The sequence below is a fragment of the Panthera leo genome, chromosome A1 (assembly GCF_018350215.1).
Source record: "Panthera leo isolate Ple1 chromosome A1, P.leo_Ple1_pat1.1, whole genome shotgun sequence".
Taxonomy (NCBI): Eukaryota; Metazoa; Chordata; class Mammalia; order Carnivora; family Felidae; genus Panthera; species Panthera leo.
The window spans coordinates 132972472-132989817 of NC_056679.1; the positions used below are offsets into that span (position 1 = coordinate 132972472).

Sequence of the window (17346 nt, forward strand, 5' to 3'; positions counted from 1 at the left end):
GAGTTCTACAAGTTTTGTTTTTAGTATTGTTGATTGTCTTTACATTTTGTAGATCTTTGAGTAATTGTTTATTTCTTACCTTTTTATAATGTATTTATGTATTTGAATCTAATAATTACTTAGTTAATGATTAACTATAGTTAATAATTATTAGTAATTATTATTAACTGTAGTTAATGTAAGGTTTCAGAATTATTTGTAAAAATGTTTTGTGCTCTTCACTCAACACTTGAAGTCATTGGCTTTCCATGTATCTACCTATCTTTCAAGAATTTCATGTTTTAGCATTCGTGAAAATGTGGATAAGTCCATTTTTCTTCACCATTTAGCCTTATTAATCTATATTGTGGCAAAGTGATTGGTATTATTGATTGTGAATTTTAATTAATGTTTTACTTGTCTCCATTTAATGTAAATCTACATTACTTTATTATTCGATAATATTTTAAAATAACATACTTGCTAATAAATGACTTTCGTCTTTGACTCTCATCAGCTCTTTTAACTTTGTGTAGCTACACATTAATTAGTTATTAATGTTTTTGTTACTAAGAAACTGGGCTTTATGATGTTTATGATAACATTATCTTTGTTTTAGGCAAGAAGATGAAAATTTTAACAGCCTTTTACAAAATGGAGATGTTTTAAATCATTCAACAGAAGAAAACTACCAGGTTCATGATAAAAAAGATTTTAACTTACCTGAATATGATTTGAATATTGAAGAGCGATTAGTTCTTATTGAGAAAGGTGTTGACTCAACAGCCACATCTGATGAATCTCACAAATTAGACCATATCAATATGAATCTTAATAAACTTGTAACTAATGATACATTTCAACCAGAAATAGTAGTGGAAAGATCCAAGACACAAGATATAGTGCTTGGAACGGACTTTTTAAGCATTAATGCTAAAGGAGAAGCTGAGCACTTGGAAAATGGAAATAAGTATCCTAATCTGGAATGTGTAAATAAGGCAAATGGACATCCTGAGGACACTCCACAATCCCCTAGGAGGACTGAACCACATGACACTGATTCGTCTGTTGATATGGGTATTTCCAAAAGCACTGAAGATCTCTCCCCTCAGAGAAGTGGGCCAATTGGATCTGTTGTGAAATCTCATAGTATAACTAATATGGAGACTGGAGGACTAAAAATCTATGACATTGTTAGTGATAATGGACCACAGCAACCAAGTACAACAGTTAAAGTAACATCTACTGTTGATGGAAAAAATATTGTCAGGAGCAAGTCTGCTACACTTTTGTATGATCAACCATTGCAAGTATTTACTGGTTCTTCTTCATCTTCTGATTTAATATCAGGTACAAAGGCAATTTTCAAGTTTGACTCAAATCATAATCCTGAAGAGCCAAATATAATAAGAGGCTCCACAATAAGTGGCCCACAATCTACACCTCAAATATATGGTCCTCCACAATATAATATTCAATACAGTAGCAGTGCTGCTGTCAAGGACACTATGTGGCACAGCAAACAAAATCCCCAGATAGATCATGTCAGTTTTCCTCCTCAGCGCCTTCCTAGATCAGAGAGCACAGAAAATCACGGTTACGCTAAACATTCTGCCAATATGAATTTCTCTAACCATAACAACGTTCGAGCTAGTACTGGATACCATTTACATCAGAGAATGGGCCCAGGAAGACATGGGGAAGTGTGGGCCATCTCACCAAATGAACGACTCATTCCTGGAGCAACTCGAACTACGATTCAGCGACAAAGTAGTGTGTCCTCTACAGCTTCTGTAAATCTTGGTGAGTCAGGTCCCACAAGGCGGGCCCAAATTCCAGAAGGAGATTATTTGTCGTACAGAGAGTTACATTCAGTGGGAAGAACTCCAGTGATGTCAGGATCACAGAGACCTCTTTCTGCACGAACATACAGCATCGATGGTCCAAATGCATCAAGGCCTCAGAGTGCTCGACCCTCCATTAGTGAAATACCAGAGAGAACTATGTCAGTTAGTGATTTTAATTATTCACGGACTAGTCCTTCAAAAAGACCAAATGCAAGAGTTAGTTCTGAGCATTCTTTATTAGATCCTCCAGGAAAAAGTAAAGTTCCTCATGACTGGCGAGAGCAAGTACTACGACACATCGAGGCCAAAAAATTAGAAAAGGTAATTAAATATGAATTTTTCATTTTCCTCTCTATGAATTTATTTTTCTTAAAAATATTTGGTATTCTTTGTTTTTTAAACAAGGTGATACAAGATGCTCTGAATTACTGAATACATACTTAACATTTGAGGAGTTTTTTCTTAGTGTTTACAATAGAGTCTAAGTTTAGACTTAGCCGGACTCAAAAACAACTGAGATGGTAGTGTATGCTTCTTTTCTGCCTCTTATTCCCCAGTGTTTTCTAATGATCTTAAATTCATTGCCTGTGTTTATGTGTGTATCTCTTTTAGATTCTGCCACACATACTTTAAATAATACATGTGTATACATGTGTACCTCCTTTTAGCAGTTTTTGACCTCCTGCTCTCGTCTATTAATTATTGTTGGTTATGTAAATATGTGTATAAAAATAGAACTATATAGTTAGAAAAATAACAAGAAATATAAATATTTCATCTAAGATTTTTTTTTCCCAGAGAATGTTAAAAGACTAACACTGTCACTGACATAGATGTCTTCTGGCACGGCATTTATTCTTGACTTTTTTGAACTGCATTTCTGACTTCTCTGATCTCAAGTGTCTGTCACTCTAATGAAGTTTAGAAATGATTGGTAAAACAACTTAGGCATCTCTTCAGTTTAACTTCACATGTAGATGTCATTTTTTTGAAAGGAGTTAAAATTTTTTAAAATTATATAAAACTGATAAATTAGTGTCACAGTTCTTTGGCTTTGGCTCAAGTGTATGGGGCACATTTTTAAAGATTTAATTTCATATCTCTCAGTAGTTTTTACCCAAGAATTTTGTTATCTCTGTTTATTAAATATGTTTTTTAAAACAGCTAAATGTATACAACCTCAATTAGTCATTTAAAAAAGTTCCCTAGGTCTAATTTTTTTAGAAGTAAACCCATAAAATATGATTAGTATCGTATATCAATTCACATTAAACTTCTGCCTGTAATTATTAGCTCTTTCCAGTGCTGTCTTCCCAACTTTAAGTAGCTGTGCATCTAATGGTCTTAGGCAACCTCATTCTCTTCCATTTTGTTTCAGTATAACTGTATAAATTGTTGGTTCTTTGGACTTGTGTGCCTTTTCTAAGGAATTTGGAAATTTCTTAAGCAGAGGAATACCACAGCTGTTTTATAAGTAAACTTCTGGAGATAATATGGAATTGGAAGGAGGGAGGGCTATAGTTTTTTGTTGTTGTTTTGTTTTGTTTTTTTTGAGAAGGAAGAGACTACAGTTAAGTTGATTGAGCTATGAGGCTATCTAGTGGTCCAGAAAATAAATGAGAAATGTTTCGGAGGAACTGAGACAAAGGCAAGAATTCAAGACACCGTTTTGAAACACACTTTATAATATCTGACTCGTGATTGGAATATTCCTCTAATAATAAGTCTTTGAGGAAAAGGGAGTAAGCTTGAGTGGTGCCTTGAATGACTGGTTGTTGGGATTGCCAAAATAGAGAAGGAATAACAGATTTGGATAAAGAGATGAGTCTGGTTATCATTATATTCTATAGAGTTGACATGTCAGGAGCTATTCTCCCATTACTGTCTGACGGAGATATACCTAGACTTTAGTCATCAGGAAGCAGGTAGCAGCTACCCCATTGTTCATTGTACCTCTCTGCTTTTTATATTTAGAAATTTGCTGTACAATTACTTGAGGAGTACATGCCAGTAGTTTCCCACTTGTGCCCACTGGTAATTTAGAAGTGAAAATTAGCCCAAGGAAACTAAGAAAAGCCTTGTGAGGACACAGAGCAACATGATTTAGACCAAACACTTGAAAGCTTTGGTTGAAAATGGTGGAGGGTGATGGAAAATCTCTTTTGCTCCTCTGCAATTCCTCTTCCTCCCCCAAATTTAATTCTGATGGCAGGTAGACATTTGAAAAATTTCCCCAGGGAATTTCACAATGCCCAACCCTCCCTTTGGAGGTAAGTCCCCAAATCATAAGTTGCTACTTTGCCCAGCTTATTTGTTTAGCATTAATACAATAATTAGATAAGTTAAAGCTTACTTGGTTTTTTAAACCTTGTTGTAGTAACTTTCCTTCCTGTCCCTGCAACAAAACTGTACCTGGAACCCAAACATGTGATTATATTTCACCTCATTCTTCTCAAGACTTGTTTAATTAAACTCATGATTCTTATAAGAAGCACTCAACCAGAATATGATTAATGTAACATGAAAATTGACACATTCATTTGCTTTTATACAGCTATTAGCCTGTAATGAACATCAGTGTCCAGGACATATTCCTTAACTGAGCTCTGCACAATGTGTTATGTTGTAACAGGATGCAGTTTTATATGGACGTCTGTGTACAACCCTGAATTACAAACCAGATGTGTTCTGAGCTTCAGCCTTCTTAGTCAGTGAAATATTTACAAAAACCTTACATATGTTCAAAGACAACAGAAAAGGCTTTGATTCCTGGATTTACATATCATTAAAAAGGGTCATTTGGGCCATTCAAGTTAAGAACATATTAAAATTGTGTGTAACACATGAGTATGTGTTGTTTATGTTGGGGCGGGGGTGTTAGTGTGTGTAATTTCTTTAGTTTTACATTCTAATCAAATGTTTATGGAACCTCTGAATTGCCACTGCCAAATCCTTATTGTTTGTGAAATGGTCTGGGAAAGTATAGTTGTGGCCTCTTAAGTTTAGCTTTTTCTTTACTCATTACTTTGGAATCCACAAAATAACTAAGAGTGCATTGTAATTTTATAGATCTCTTTCATTCTCGAAGGCCATTTTAATGTTTCTTGATATTAGAGATCAACTTCATTATCTGGAGAAGGTATATAGGTTCTCTGAGAGTAATATAGAAATGCTTGTAAGCTTACAAGCTTGTAATGACAACATACACATATAATGCTTACAAGCATTTCTATACTTCTTGATAAGCAAGCCGTGCTCAAAGTGTGGTTACTCTCAATTTAACCATAAGACCATCCAATATTCAGGGACATAAGTAAAAGCATCCACATGAAAAAACAGCATTTAACAGCTCTAGGAGTAAACAAGCAGGAACAATGAAAATCAGGCATTGTGTTTATTGAGGTACATTTTTTAGGCAGCTCTGGGATTAGTGATTGGGCATTCATGTAAACTCAGTCTGCATGAAGATTCCATCAGTGATTCTTCAAGTTTAAGCAGCAAATGCCACTGCTAACTCCTAAAATCTTAAGTATCTATTTATTTGAATGGGAAATTTTTTTTACAAGTACATTTTCTAGGGGTTTTTTTCTTCTGGTAATTTGAGAGCGGGAAGAGCCTTGTAAATGCTATATACTAAAACTTTGTGTTATATACTAAAACTATGTTAACCTTTTTTCTAATGTAAGACATGTTTCTAAATGTAGAAGGTAATTTTTTTTTAGAGAAGGTAATGGCCAAAAAAAAAGAGAAAGAAAGAAAGAAAGAAATTGCAATGGCCAAAAGCCAAGTGTTTTTTGCCGATAATATTTTGTGCTTTGTACGTATGTTTAAACTTAAGCTGAGAAATCAGCTTGTATTCTTATAGAACTACACATATATACATACATTTAAGTTTGACATCAATTCCTGTTTTCTGATAAACTTCCAATAAGATGTATTAGGAGTAAAGGAAATAATTGCATTGTAAAAGACACTATATGTTTGTACTTTCTTTAGCGTTTAAACATGTGAATGGTTGGATTTACATGTACTTTATGTGTATATGTGTATGTTGTCATGTAAATAATATGGTAAATAGTGCCAATTTCTTGCAGTGGCACTGAAAATTCAGTGCATGATATTCCCTGTGTGGTATTGGGGTTACTTATAAATACGTCTATGTACATAACATGTCTTGTGAATTTTGCATGCTACACTAATCTCTGTTAAATCTATCCCCTCTTTATTCAGAGCATGCTGTCAAGGTCCTTTAATTCCAATTTTACTGCTGTAAGCAACTTTCACTATGGCAGCTCTAGGGATCTGCATGGCAGCCAAGGCAGCCTTGCCTTGAGTGTTGCAGACGGAAGAGGTTCTGGTGGGCACATTTTTCGAGTGAGTACCTGTAGTAGACCAGTACTTTTAGTACACAGAAGAGAAAAAAAGACCCCACATTTTAATGCTTTCATGTTTTTAGACAATACGTTTTTACTGTGGGTTAGATACTTTGATAACCTTCTGGTTCTTCCATGGCTTAGTTCTAAAACTTTCTGCAAAGCCGATTTAGTATTTATCTCTCAAGTTTCTCTGGCCATCAGCTAAGGATGTAGTCTGCTCTTGTTTATGTAAATAGGGATGAGCAATAGGAATAACTGAGAGTTGTTTTTTTTTTTCTACTTATTATGCTTTACGGTGTTTTCTCTTAATAAAATTAACTAACTCTCTCTAAATCAAGGTTTAAGGCTATGCTGTATATAGTACACAGTGGGGTTGTGGGGAAGAATAATTTTTACTTTAGTGATTGAGAATTGGCAGATGAAAAGCACTGCCTGGAAGTAAGTTTAATCACAGTTTGCTAGATAGGATTAAATGTGAGACTGGAGAAATTCTAAGAAATACCAATGAAAAGGCAAAAGCCAAATTCTTTTATTAATGGTTAATAGTCATTAACGGTTTTTTATTTATTTATTTATTTATTTATTTATTTATTTATTGAGAAAGAGAGAGAATCCCAAGCAGACTCCTCCTCACTCAATGCAGAGCCTGACACGGGGCTCAATCCCATAAACCATGAGATCAAGACCTGAGCTGAGATTAAGAGTTGGATGTTTAACCGACTGAGCCAACCAAGCTCCCCAATGGCATATTCTTTTAATGAAAGTTAAGGGTAAGGGTTAAGAATGGCAGAGAAGGAGAAAGAACAGAACAGCTCTGGCCTGGCTCTATTTTAAGATTTTTCTCTTAATAACAACGTGAGGTGTAATATGTCCTCAAAATAAATACTTCCTTCTCCCCCTTTCCTTTCATTCCAACAAGATTTTTCTCCTTTTTACAGCCTTACTTGTCTCCTCCCCACAGTTTTATTTCCATGTTTACTCTGATTACTTCTGGGTCCTTTGCTTTTTCCTGAGGGTCCCCATCCTCTTTTTAGTACATAGCTGGCTTTGCTCTGTTGTGTTCTAAGGCAAGAGCAGTCTCCTGGATTCACTCCGCTGTGGCTGGGCTTCACTCTTCTTGCTCTGCCCTCTGTCATCTGCCACCACTTGGATTCCATGTTAGAGTGATAGCAATTGTTTTGTAATTTATCCCTTTGAAATGGAGAGAGAAGGGTGATAGCTCTTGAGCCCAGCATTTCTGGTACTCTTTCCAACTGAAGCCAAAGAATGGACACAAGAGGCTTTTATCAACTCAGGGGTTATCCTTATAGTCATCTGGAACAGTTATTCTTTCCAAATTCTTGTACAGTAATATTTTTTGCTTGTTATTCTTACATTCAGAGCCTTTGAGTCTATTGCATTTTACTTTTTCATTCATAATATATAGTTGTTCTTTTAAAGAGCTGAATAGACTGGAGTTTAAACTTGCAGCTATGACCTAAGTTGATTACTGTGGGTTCTGAGAGCACATCTCAGAAATGAGGAAGGAAGGCAAAATATTCATTGCATAAATACACAAAATTAGATCAAACCAAATCTAAAAATGCTAATCCATGCTTTGAATGAGCAACTAACTACACATGATAGCTCTGTTGCAGATAAAGTTTATAAGATTAAATTACAAGCCCTTAGGTTTTTATGTATCCTGTGGTATATCATAATGAAGTAGATTTCAGATTATTTTTCAGTATGATGATGTAGTTTACATACCTGTGTTGCTAGCCACATACTGTTTTGAAAGTTACAATAGTGCTATTTATCACAATCCCTTTAGTTTTCAACAATATAGCTGGGTATATTTAGAACTAGATTAAAATGAAAAGTACAGGCATCTTTCTTCCCAGCATGTTTGTAAAAAATATTCAGAGATAATGAAATAACTGAGTCTGCTTTTTTCTCTAAACCTATCATTGAGGTAAACTAGAAGGATATTATTGGTCATATAAAAATATGAACTCTAGTTAATTTTAAGTGTTTCACCAAACCATTGGTTTTGAAAATACTGAGCTAATACTATGATACAATTAAGTTAAAGTGAATTTTATGAGACTATATATTTATTAATACTGTTTATCATTAAAAAGAAGATCCCAGGTGGCACTGTGCTGTTAAAAGAATAGCAGTTAATTTTTTTTCCAAAAAACCCAAAAACCTTTATATATACTCAACAAGAGATTGTTTTAGTTGCTCTTAAAATTTGGGACTCTTAACTTTGATTAATAACTACATCAACCTAGCACAGTATTGCTAGCTTCACAATAATTTCACAGTATTGAAAGCTAGGTATTACTGTAAATATAACAGAAAGCATTATGAAGAAATAGCTTAACAGTGTATGTTAAAAGTACTAATAATTTTTACAGTTTTGTTGAGATGTAATTGACATATTAGTCCAAAGTATATATCATAATAATTTGATATATGTATATATTGTGAAATGAATGCCACAACAAATTTAGTTAATGTCCATCGTCAAGGTACTGATATTAATGGCAGTTATGATGGTGATGTTTATTGGGTTCTTCATCTTTCCATGATCTTGTAATATTTTTTCCTAATCTCCTTTCACGTGTCATCATCATTTTGATTTTACATCTTAAAGAACATTGTTTGTTTACTTTTTATTTTCCCCTCATTTGAAGCATCCCCAGACATCCTGTCCAGGAGATCCTTGTCAAGATGATCTATTCATTTCAGGACAGCCGAACTACTCATCAGCTACACTTAGTCACAAAGATGTTCCTCCAGACAGCTTGATAAAAGTAGGTGCTCAGGAAATAAATGAACACATCTCTTTGAACTTACTCTGTTTTACAGATTTTAAACTGGAAATATCATGTATGCTTTAACAATGAAAATAATTTTTTGAGGACTTTTCCTCCTTGATTAGTAAAGATTTTTTTTAAAAACTAATTTAGAAATATGAAATATATTTTTGCCCTGTTATTTCCTGGTTTAGTCCATGATTTTTTTTCCACACTGGAGAATCATTTTATTGTTTTTGATTTCTCTACTATCACCTACTTACCTTATTGTTTGAGTCAGAGGCTCTTTGCATTCCTGTTTGAGTCAGAGGCTTTTTGGTATTGGAGAATTAAAGATGAACCTGTCTTAAATTCCTCACTTGAGGATATTTTATCATTACTAAAGACATTTTAAAATTCTTTAAATGTAATTAAAAATCACCTTGAAAGCGTTTTGTATGTGATAAATGATGATTGTATTCTTAATACTTTTGTTACTAAAGCATCACTTACTCACAGATTTTACTTTTCTGTCACCCAATACCAGATAGTTAACTCTTTTCTTTAATATTCTCGCTCAGCTATTCTTTCTCTTAACTAATTCCATATCCCTTGTATAACGAGATACAATTATGAAGCATACTTATGTATTATATAAAAACTTTTGCATTGTTCTTGAGAGTAGGAACCCAGACATATAGCATAAATTCATACATATCTATTTATTTTACCTTTTTTTTCTTTTTCTTTTAATTGAGCTATGTTAACCAGTTTCTTTTTCTTTTTAATATCAATTTTGTATTCTAGGTTACTGGGTTTGTTTTCATACTTTTATTCTCCTGAGCCATCTGCTAATGATAGCTTATTTTATTCCATGGGTATGTTTAACATTGATGTAAAGTGTCAGGCACAACCAAGAATCTAGGTGTCTAGAAGTCTGAAGCATGGGTCAGAAGTAATTACTGTTTGGAATATTTTCCTTAGGAGAAAGGTATTGAATCTGCACATAGGAATAAATGGTATAAATGTGGAGAAAAGCAAGAGCTATGTGCTGAGTTGTGTATAAGTAATAAAATAACAGCACAAGCATTTAAATACTCCTGGGCAGATGAATTGCTTCAAATCTACAGAGTTCAAGTAGTAAGCAACCACAATTTAAAACGAAAAGATATAAAGATAATAAAATACCTCATTCTCTTTTTCTCCAACCAGTGTAAGATTTGTCATAGAGTAATATCATCTTTGTGCTCTGTTATAAAACCCCCATATAAGTTTCCAAACTTGAGAAATAACCAAGTTCTCAAATATAACACAGTGAAAAGCTAACTTTTTTTTAAAGTAAAAATCTTCACCAAAAGGGAAGCTTCTTTGTTTCCTTCAGCAAGGTTGATGTAAAAAGAGCATGTAGTTCTGAAACAATTGCCATAATCTTTTCCCAAACTTTTCTACTTTGGAATAATTTTAGGAGAATGGGGCTCAGTATTTATCTCATAGTTTTTCTATAATTCACTTGTGGATGAGATCACCTTTTTATTAATAGTCAACAATGAAATTTTAAATGATTGAATAGCTTAAAAGTATTTCCTCTTATATACAAAAATCTCTTTATATGCAAATATTTATAATACAAATAAATGTAAACTTATTTTTCAGATAGATTTCTCATACTGGGGCACCTGGGTGGCTCAGTCGGTTAAGCGTCCAGATCTTGATTTCCCCTCAGGTCATGATCTCACAGTATGTGAGATTGAGCCCCACGTTGGGCTGTGCTCTGACAATGGGCCTGCTTGGGATTGCTTCTCTCCCACTCTCTCTGCCCCTCCCTGCTCACACTCTTGCTTGCTCTCTCTCAAAATAAATAAAAAATTCCTCATGCCGACATAACAGCCACATTTCCACAAAGGTGGCTTTAAGTCTAAAACTCAGATTCATTCATTCTGAACAATGAGAAGCATTAAAACAAGGATAATTCTTTAACAAAATAATCACCTCAGATTTTTTTGCGTAGCTTGTGAAGAGTAAAACAGAATGTCCAGGCTTAATTTTTGTGGTTAATATTTTATGGAACTAACATTTAGAGAGTTTAAAAATTGCTAACTGGTACACACACACACAAGGAATAAATTTGCTTTTTACTATATTTGTATTTGTTAATTCTGGAAAGAAAGGAATAAAAGTAGAAAATATACTCAGAATAGTAAAAAAATCCTACCACAAAACTTGTTACTTCTGTTCAGAAGAAACATGAAAAAAATGCATCTTCTATGTGTGTGTGAGATGGGAAAATTTACCCTTTTACTGGGCTTAAATTTTAAAATTTTGACATAATCACTGTTTGCTGTTATTGTAAGAAAAAACAGGTCCATGCATACCAAATAGAAAAGCAAATAATTTTATGATAACTTATTTGAAACTTTAAAGAGTGAGAATCTGTCTGCCAAGGACTCAGGCAAGTTTAGAATTCATAGCTTTTTTTCTTTTAAAAGTGTAAAATTAGAAAGAATAGTGTAAGTGTCTTGATAATGTATGATTTAGAATGTTATACTCTAGTGCTTTTGTAATACTCCAAGAAGAAAATCCAACTATTTGTAATAAGACATTATTATTGGTCATTTTAAGACACTTCGTGTTTTTCTTAGATGCCTTTGAGTAATGGACAGATGGGCCAGACCCTCAGGCCTCAGGCAAATTATAGTCAAATACATCACCCCCTTCCTCAGGCTTCTGTGGCAAGGCATCCCTCTAGAGAACAACTAATTGATTACTTGATGCTGAAGGTGGCCCACCAGCCTCCATATACACAGCCCCATTGTTCTCCTAGACAAGGCCATGAACTGGCAAGGCAAGAGGTAAGAACAATCAAGAATACTTGAAATATGAAACTAAGCTCTTAATGTACTTTATAGGTTATTTAATTATTAGCAATAAATCCGTGTAGAATTTTAACATAGTTTTTACCATTTTGTTTAAAGGTGTGGTTTCATGTTAAGTTAATAAGGTGTCAGACTTTGTATTTAACTTGACTCTATGATCTCCCATGTTCTGATTAATTGACATAGCATTTAGTGTTTTGGATGTGATTATTTTTTTTCCTAAGGTGGTTGCGTATCCAAAACCTTTTGATGATATTCCAGTAATCAGACCTTCAGGAATATGAATAATAGACCATGAAACTTGACTGGCATGTTATGGTTTCCTATTGTTAATTGACACAGAGAGTTTGAAATTTGACCATAGTCTCCAAACTACTTCAAGAATTAAATCTTACAAAGTAGTATTTAAAAGGTGGCTAATCATACATTTGTATATTTGGATAGTTTATTGATAAAATAATACTATTAGAAACATAGGTAGAGAACAAATGCTTTATTCCTTTTGCTTTAGTCTCTGGGGAAAGGGAGGGTTTTGCAACAAGTTTAGTTCTTGATCTTTTTTTATAACGTGGTTATAAAAAATATTATCAATTGATCATCAATCCTAACATCTTGTGAGCATAGAAACAGATTCAGGAAATGAATCCAACAACCACACAGGGATTTTTAAATATCTTCTGAAACACCCAGTACACAGAGATACTATGTAATTTAGATATTTTACAGATGGAAACTGATCCTAAAATACATGTTTTGTTTGTATGCTCTATATCATCAAAATTCATGATATTAAAAAAAAAAAAAAAACCCACAGGGTCAACATTAATCAATTGCCTGTCCTTGTAAAACAGCAATAGTTTAAGTTAGGAGCTGTGCTTTATAATCTCAGCTGTGCCTTTAACTCACTAACTCATTAACATGATATTCCATGTTGTAGTTTCCCTTTATCTGCCTGAATGTTTATTTTAGATGAATCTTTATGTATTTTACCAATAGTTAAATACTGTGCGTAGCTTTTTCTGAGATAGTGGTAATAGTTTATTTTCATATTAATTTAGATCCGAGTGAGAGTTGAAAAGGATCCAGAACTTGGATTCAGCATATCAGGAGGTGTTGGGGGCAGAGGAAATCCATTCAGACCCGAAGACGATGTGAGTTTGTTTGTATGTCTTTGAGATATCCATAAGGATTTATTCACTAACATAGTGCTCTTATACATAAGTGAAAATCTAACAGATACTTTTATAAATCGAGAAAACACATCACCTTTTTTATTACTCTCTTTATTCATCTTTTTGTCTTGAAATACCACTTCATATGAATTGTTTGAGGAAAGCAAATTAAACCCCCAATTTTATTTTATTTTTTTCCTGGTGATTTTATTTATTTATTTATTTATTTATTTATTTATTTATTTATTTATTTTAATATGAAATTTATTGTCAGATTGGTTTCCATACAACACCCAGTGCTCATCCCAACAGGTGCCCTTCTCAGTGCCCATCACCCACTTTCCCCCTCCCTCCCACCCCCCATCAACCCTCAGTTTATTCTCAGTTTTTAAGAGTCTCTTATGGTTTGCCTCCCTCCCTCTCTCTTTTTTTTTCCTCCCCCTCCCCCATGGTCCTCTGTTAAGTTTCTCAGGATCCATATAAGAGTGAAAACATATGGTATCTGTCTTTCTCTGTGTGACTTATTTCACTTAGCATCACACTCTCCAGTTCCATCCACATTGCTACAAAAGGCCATATTTCAATCTTTCTCATTGCCAAGTAGTATTCCATTGTGTGTATAAACCACAATTTTTTTATCCATTCATCAGTAGATGGACATTTAGGCTCTTTCCATAATTTGGCTATTGTTGAAAGTGCTGCTATAAACATTGGGGTACAAGTGCCCCTATGCATCAGCACTCCTGTATCCCTTGGGTAAAGTCATAGGAGTGCTATTGCTGGGTCATAGGGTAGATCTATTTTTATTTTTTGAGGAACCTCCACACTGTTTTCCAGAGCTAAACCCCCCAATTTTAAATGTCCATTATATTATGAAGTGATTTTTAAATTTTGTTATTGCTTTTCTGCACATCTGTAGAAATAATTCCATCACTTTAATGAAAATCACTATACTCAAGTCAGAATTATCAGCACCAAAAAAAACATTGGGCTGTGACAATATTCAGAGAAAACCGGGAGAAAAATTGTACTGTAATTCAAGTGTTTGCATACTGTTAAAGAAAAATTGTTCCTTGTTACTCTGTTATTTATGCATCCTGTTTTCCATTAAATGTTTATCTTTTTTGTTGTTGCTGAAGGGTATATTTGTAACAAGGGTACAGCCTGAAGGACCAGCATCAAAATTATTACAGCCAGGTGATAAAATTATTCAGGTAAATAAGATACATCTTTTTATTATTTTCTTAGTTTTTCACTTTATAACATCTTCCTCATCAAGGAATTATTAAATGCCAGATTTTGAAAATAACTCTTTTGTGAAGTTTATTATTAAATATTTGTGGGTGAAAAACAGTGGCATTTCTTATAAGCTACTCTCTATTATTTTCATCATTTAAAATATTTCTTCCTTGTACGTTGCAAAATCATATGGATATTTTTGAATACATGTTTGATATTTCCTAGCATTTTGTTTAAGTTTAGGAATACTAACTTCTTTAAAATAGGTTGAAAGAATCTTTTTGTTACAAGAATTAAAGAATTTAGTTCATTTGAAGCACTTGGAACTGTGTGTCTGGTATATAGTAAGACCTCAATAAATGTTAGGCCTAAATTATAAGAAATGTAGTGTTTATTGATGGCCCAAGGCAATATGAAGAGTAGGCCTTGCCCTCTGCTATCCTTGCATCTCGGTTGCCTCATTTATATATTAGCACATACACATAACACCTGTCTGACACTGTGTCTTAGACAAGTGCTTCCTAACATTGGATTGCTACATAAGAATCATCTGAAGACGAGGTTCCTGAGTCCCACCTTCAGAGATTTTATTTCCATAGATGTGGGGTAGGGCCCAGGAGTCTACATGTTATTTTAAATTGCCAAAATAATTCTTATTTTCTGCCAGGTTTGTGGACTACCCAGCAGAAATTTAAGTGCACAGATGCAAATACATTATTATTAAATGTTTTTCTGAAAGATATTTTTCTTCTTTCTTCTAGGCCAATGGCTACAGTTTTATCAATATTGAACATGGACAAGCAGTATCTTTGCTAAAAACTTTCCAGAACACAGTAGAGCTCATCATTGTACGAGAGGTTTCCTCATAAGGAATGTGGACAAAAAGAGGGGGAAGGCAGCAAGATTTATTGGAAGATATTTGCAGGGGAAATTAATATTTTGACTATTTTTATATGTAAAGAAGAACTCAAAAATTATGTTCAAATTTGTACATTAATGAAATCATGGAACTCGTGGTTAGAGGGAAAGAACCACTGTACAGTATATAGGGGAGACTGTTGAATTCATACCATATAAAACTTCTTGTTAGGTTTTTAAACATAGCAATCAAGGCTACAAAAACAAACATATGTTGTTTTTGTATAGATAGTAGGTTTATTTTTGGATTTCATACACATGACTGAACTCTGTGCAAGGCTCTAGTTAGCCTTGATTGTAGCCCAGAGACAGATGGCAGAGCTCTCTGTCTCATAGCTTTTATGCCCTTATTTTTATTCAACTCATATTAATGTTTTTCTGCTGAAACTACTTTTTTTTAATGTGGGCAAGAGATTTGAAGTGTTGGTTTTTGCTATGTGCATATTGAATTGAAGAGTGAGTAGGTGAAGGTGGTGCTGGTGGGTTCACTTTCCAAGGCCAGATTAAAACCATCAATTCCTATAAAAATCTGGAAGCAAAGATTGAAAAAAACAGCTGTTAATGTGTTTTTATTAATAGAATAATGCAATAAAAATGTAATGTCTTTTTAAAGAAATAAAAAAGACGATAATTGCATTTTACGAGCTCTACAGGATCTGTTCTTGTTCTAGCCATTGACAATGCATTTGCTACCGGTGATTCAATTTTTAATTTTTTAGTCACAGGAAATTTTTAACTCTACTGTAGATGCCTGTCCATGCATTTCTTGTGATATGGATATCCTTTGATTTTTTTGCAAATGGTGATGTTTTATAATTAGTACTCCGTTTTAATCTTAATTTATAATTTTTATTTTAAGCAGCAAATGAAACTAAAATGGCCAGTTTTGAGATTGTGTTGCTGTAACACAAAACGTAAGCATATTTAGGAAAGTCTCTCGATCTTGTTTGGTCTCACATTGCCTTGGTAAAGTAAAAGGAAACAGTACGCATGGAGCTAGGAAACCAAAGCAAGTTTGTGAAATTGGCACAGTGATAGAGAATTGCTGTGGAGAGTTGTAGAGCAAAGGGATGGGTCTCTGAGGCCTTCCAGTGTGTCACGGTATTCAAATAAAGGGCTGTTCCTACAGGTAACATTAAATGTGAACTCGACACTTCAGAGTCTTTAAAGGGTTTCTAAGTGTATCAGTGTAATAGAATAGTGTTTTACCACCAGCTGCCTTTGTTCCTCGTTAGTGTAACAAATATTTCATAGATGTCATTAATTTGTTTATCCAAACCATTAATTTTATTTGTTTTTGTTCTGTCTGTGTAATTAAATAAAATTTTAGTAACATGAAATGGTAAGAATTAATGCATGGTTATTTGGACCAGAAAAAAGTGCCACAGAAGACCAATAACTGTTTTTAGTCAAGGCTAGTCTGGAGCCTTTCATTAGAGCAATATTCAGTTATTGCGATTCATTTTTAATTACTAAGAAATATAATTTTGGAATTTTTAATCTGTTATGCTTTGTTCTTCAACCTTGTTTTAATTAAGACTTTTATAGGACTAGCAAAAATGGCAATTTACATTATTTTTGCAAAAAAGGTTGGACTTGTTGTTTTCTTGCTAGTCAGAGAAAATAGGCAGTAATTTTGAAAAGATGTGAACTGAAATATTGCACTTCTTTCAAGATGTTATCAATTGGTTATTGTACTGTATAGTTTTAATATTGATTGAAACCCTTTAACAACTCTTTGTAAATTTTAACTCATTTTAGTTGTTTTTCAGTACTATTTACATAGGAATTGATTTTTATGGATATAGTAGAAGAAATGTGCTGTATTTTGATAAAATTCATTTATTGTATGTGTGTTGTAATCTCTAAAAAAAAATAATGACAAACAGCTTCTTTAAGACAAGCCTCAGTGTTCCCTTTATTCATAGTTTATTGTAAAATATTTTGGCACGTCATTTTTTGTTGATCTCAAATTTTCAGTCACATGCCTCGATGCTCCCTTTATTCATAGTTTTATTGTAAAATATTTTGGCACATTATTTTTTTGTTGATCTCAAATTTTCAGTCATATTCTACTATTAATAAGGAATACATGAAATAGGTATAATCGTGACATTTTCAACTAGTTTATCTTGAATCAGATACATGGACTATAATTT

General features: G+C 33.5%; 1 protein-coding gene across 11 annotated transcripts in view; it reads left to right on the forward strand.

Moving 5' to 3' along the window:
- ERBIN (erbb2 interacting protein) overlaps positions 1–16527 on the forward strand; it is a 128911-nt gene extending 112384 nt beyond the window's left edge. For 3 of the 11 annotated variants that reach the window (XM_042940382.1, XM_042940409.1, XM_042940387.1), the window contains exons 21-27: positions 599–2147; positions 6057–6200; positions 8884–9003; positions 11625–11834; positions 12917–13009; positions 14170–14244; positions 15031–16527. In XM_042940382.1, coding sequence (XP_042796316.1) covers positions 599–2147; positions 6057–6200; positions 8884–9003; positions 11625–11834; positions 12917–13009; positions 14170–14244; positions 15031–15138 — 2299 coding nt within the window. In that variant the 3' untranslated portion in view covers positions 15139–16527. The remainder of the gene's footprint in view (positions 1–598; positions 2148–6056; positions 6201–8883; positions 9004–11624; positions 11835–12916; positions 13010–14169; positions 14245–15030) is intronic. The other 8 variants (XM_042940390.1, XM_042940401.1, XM_042940392.1 and 5 more) reach the window with 8 other exon arrangements.
- The last annotated feature ends 819 nt before the right edge of the window (positions 16528–17346 follow it).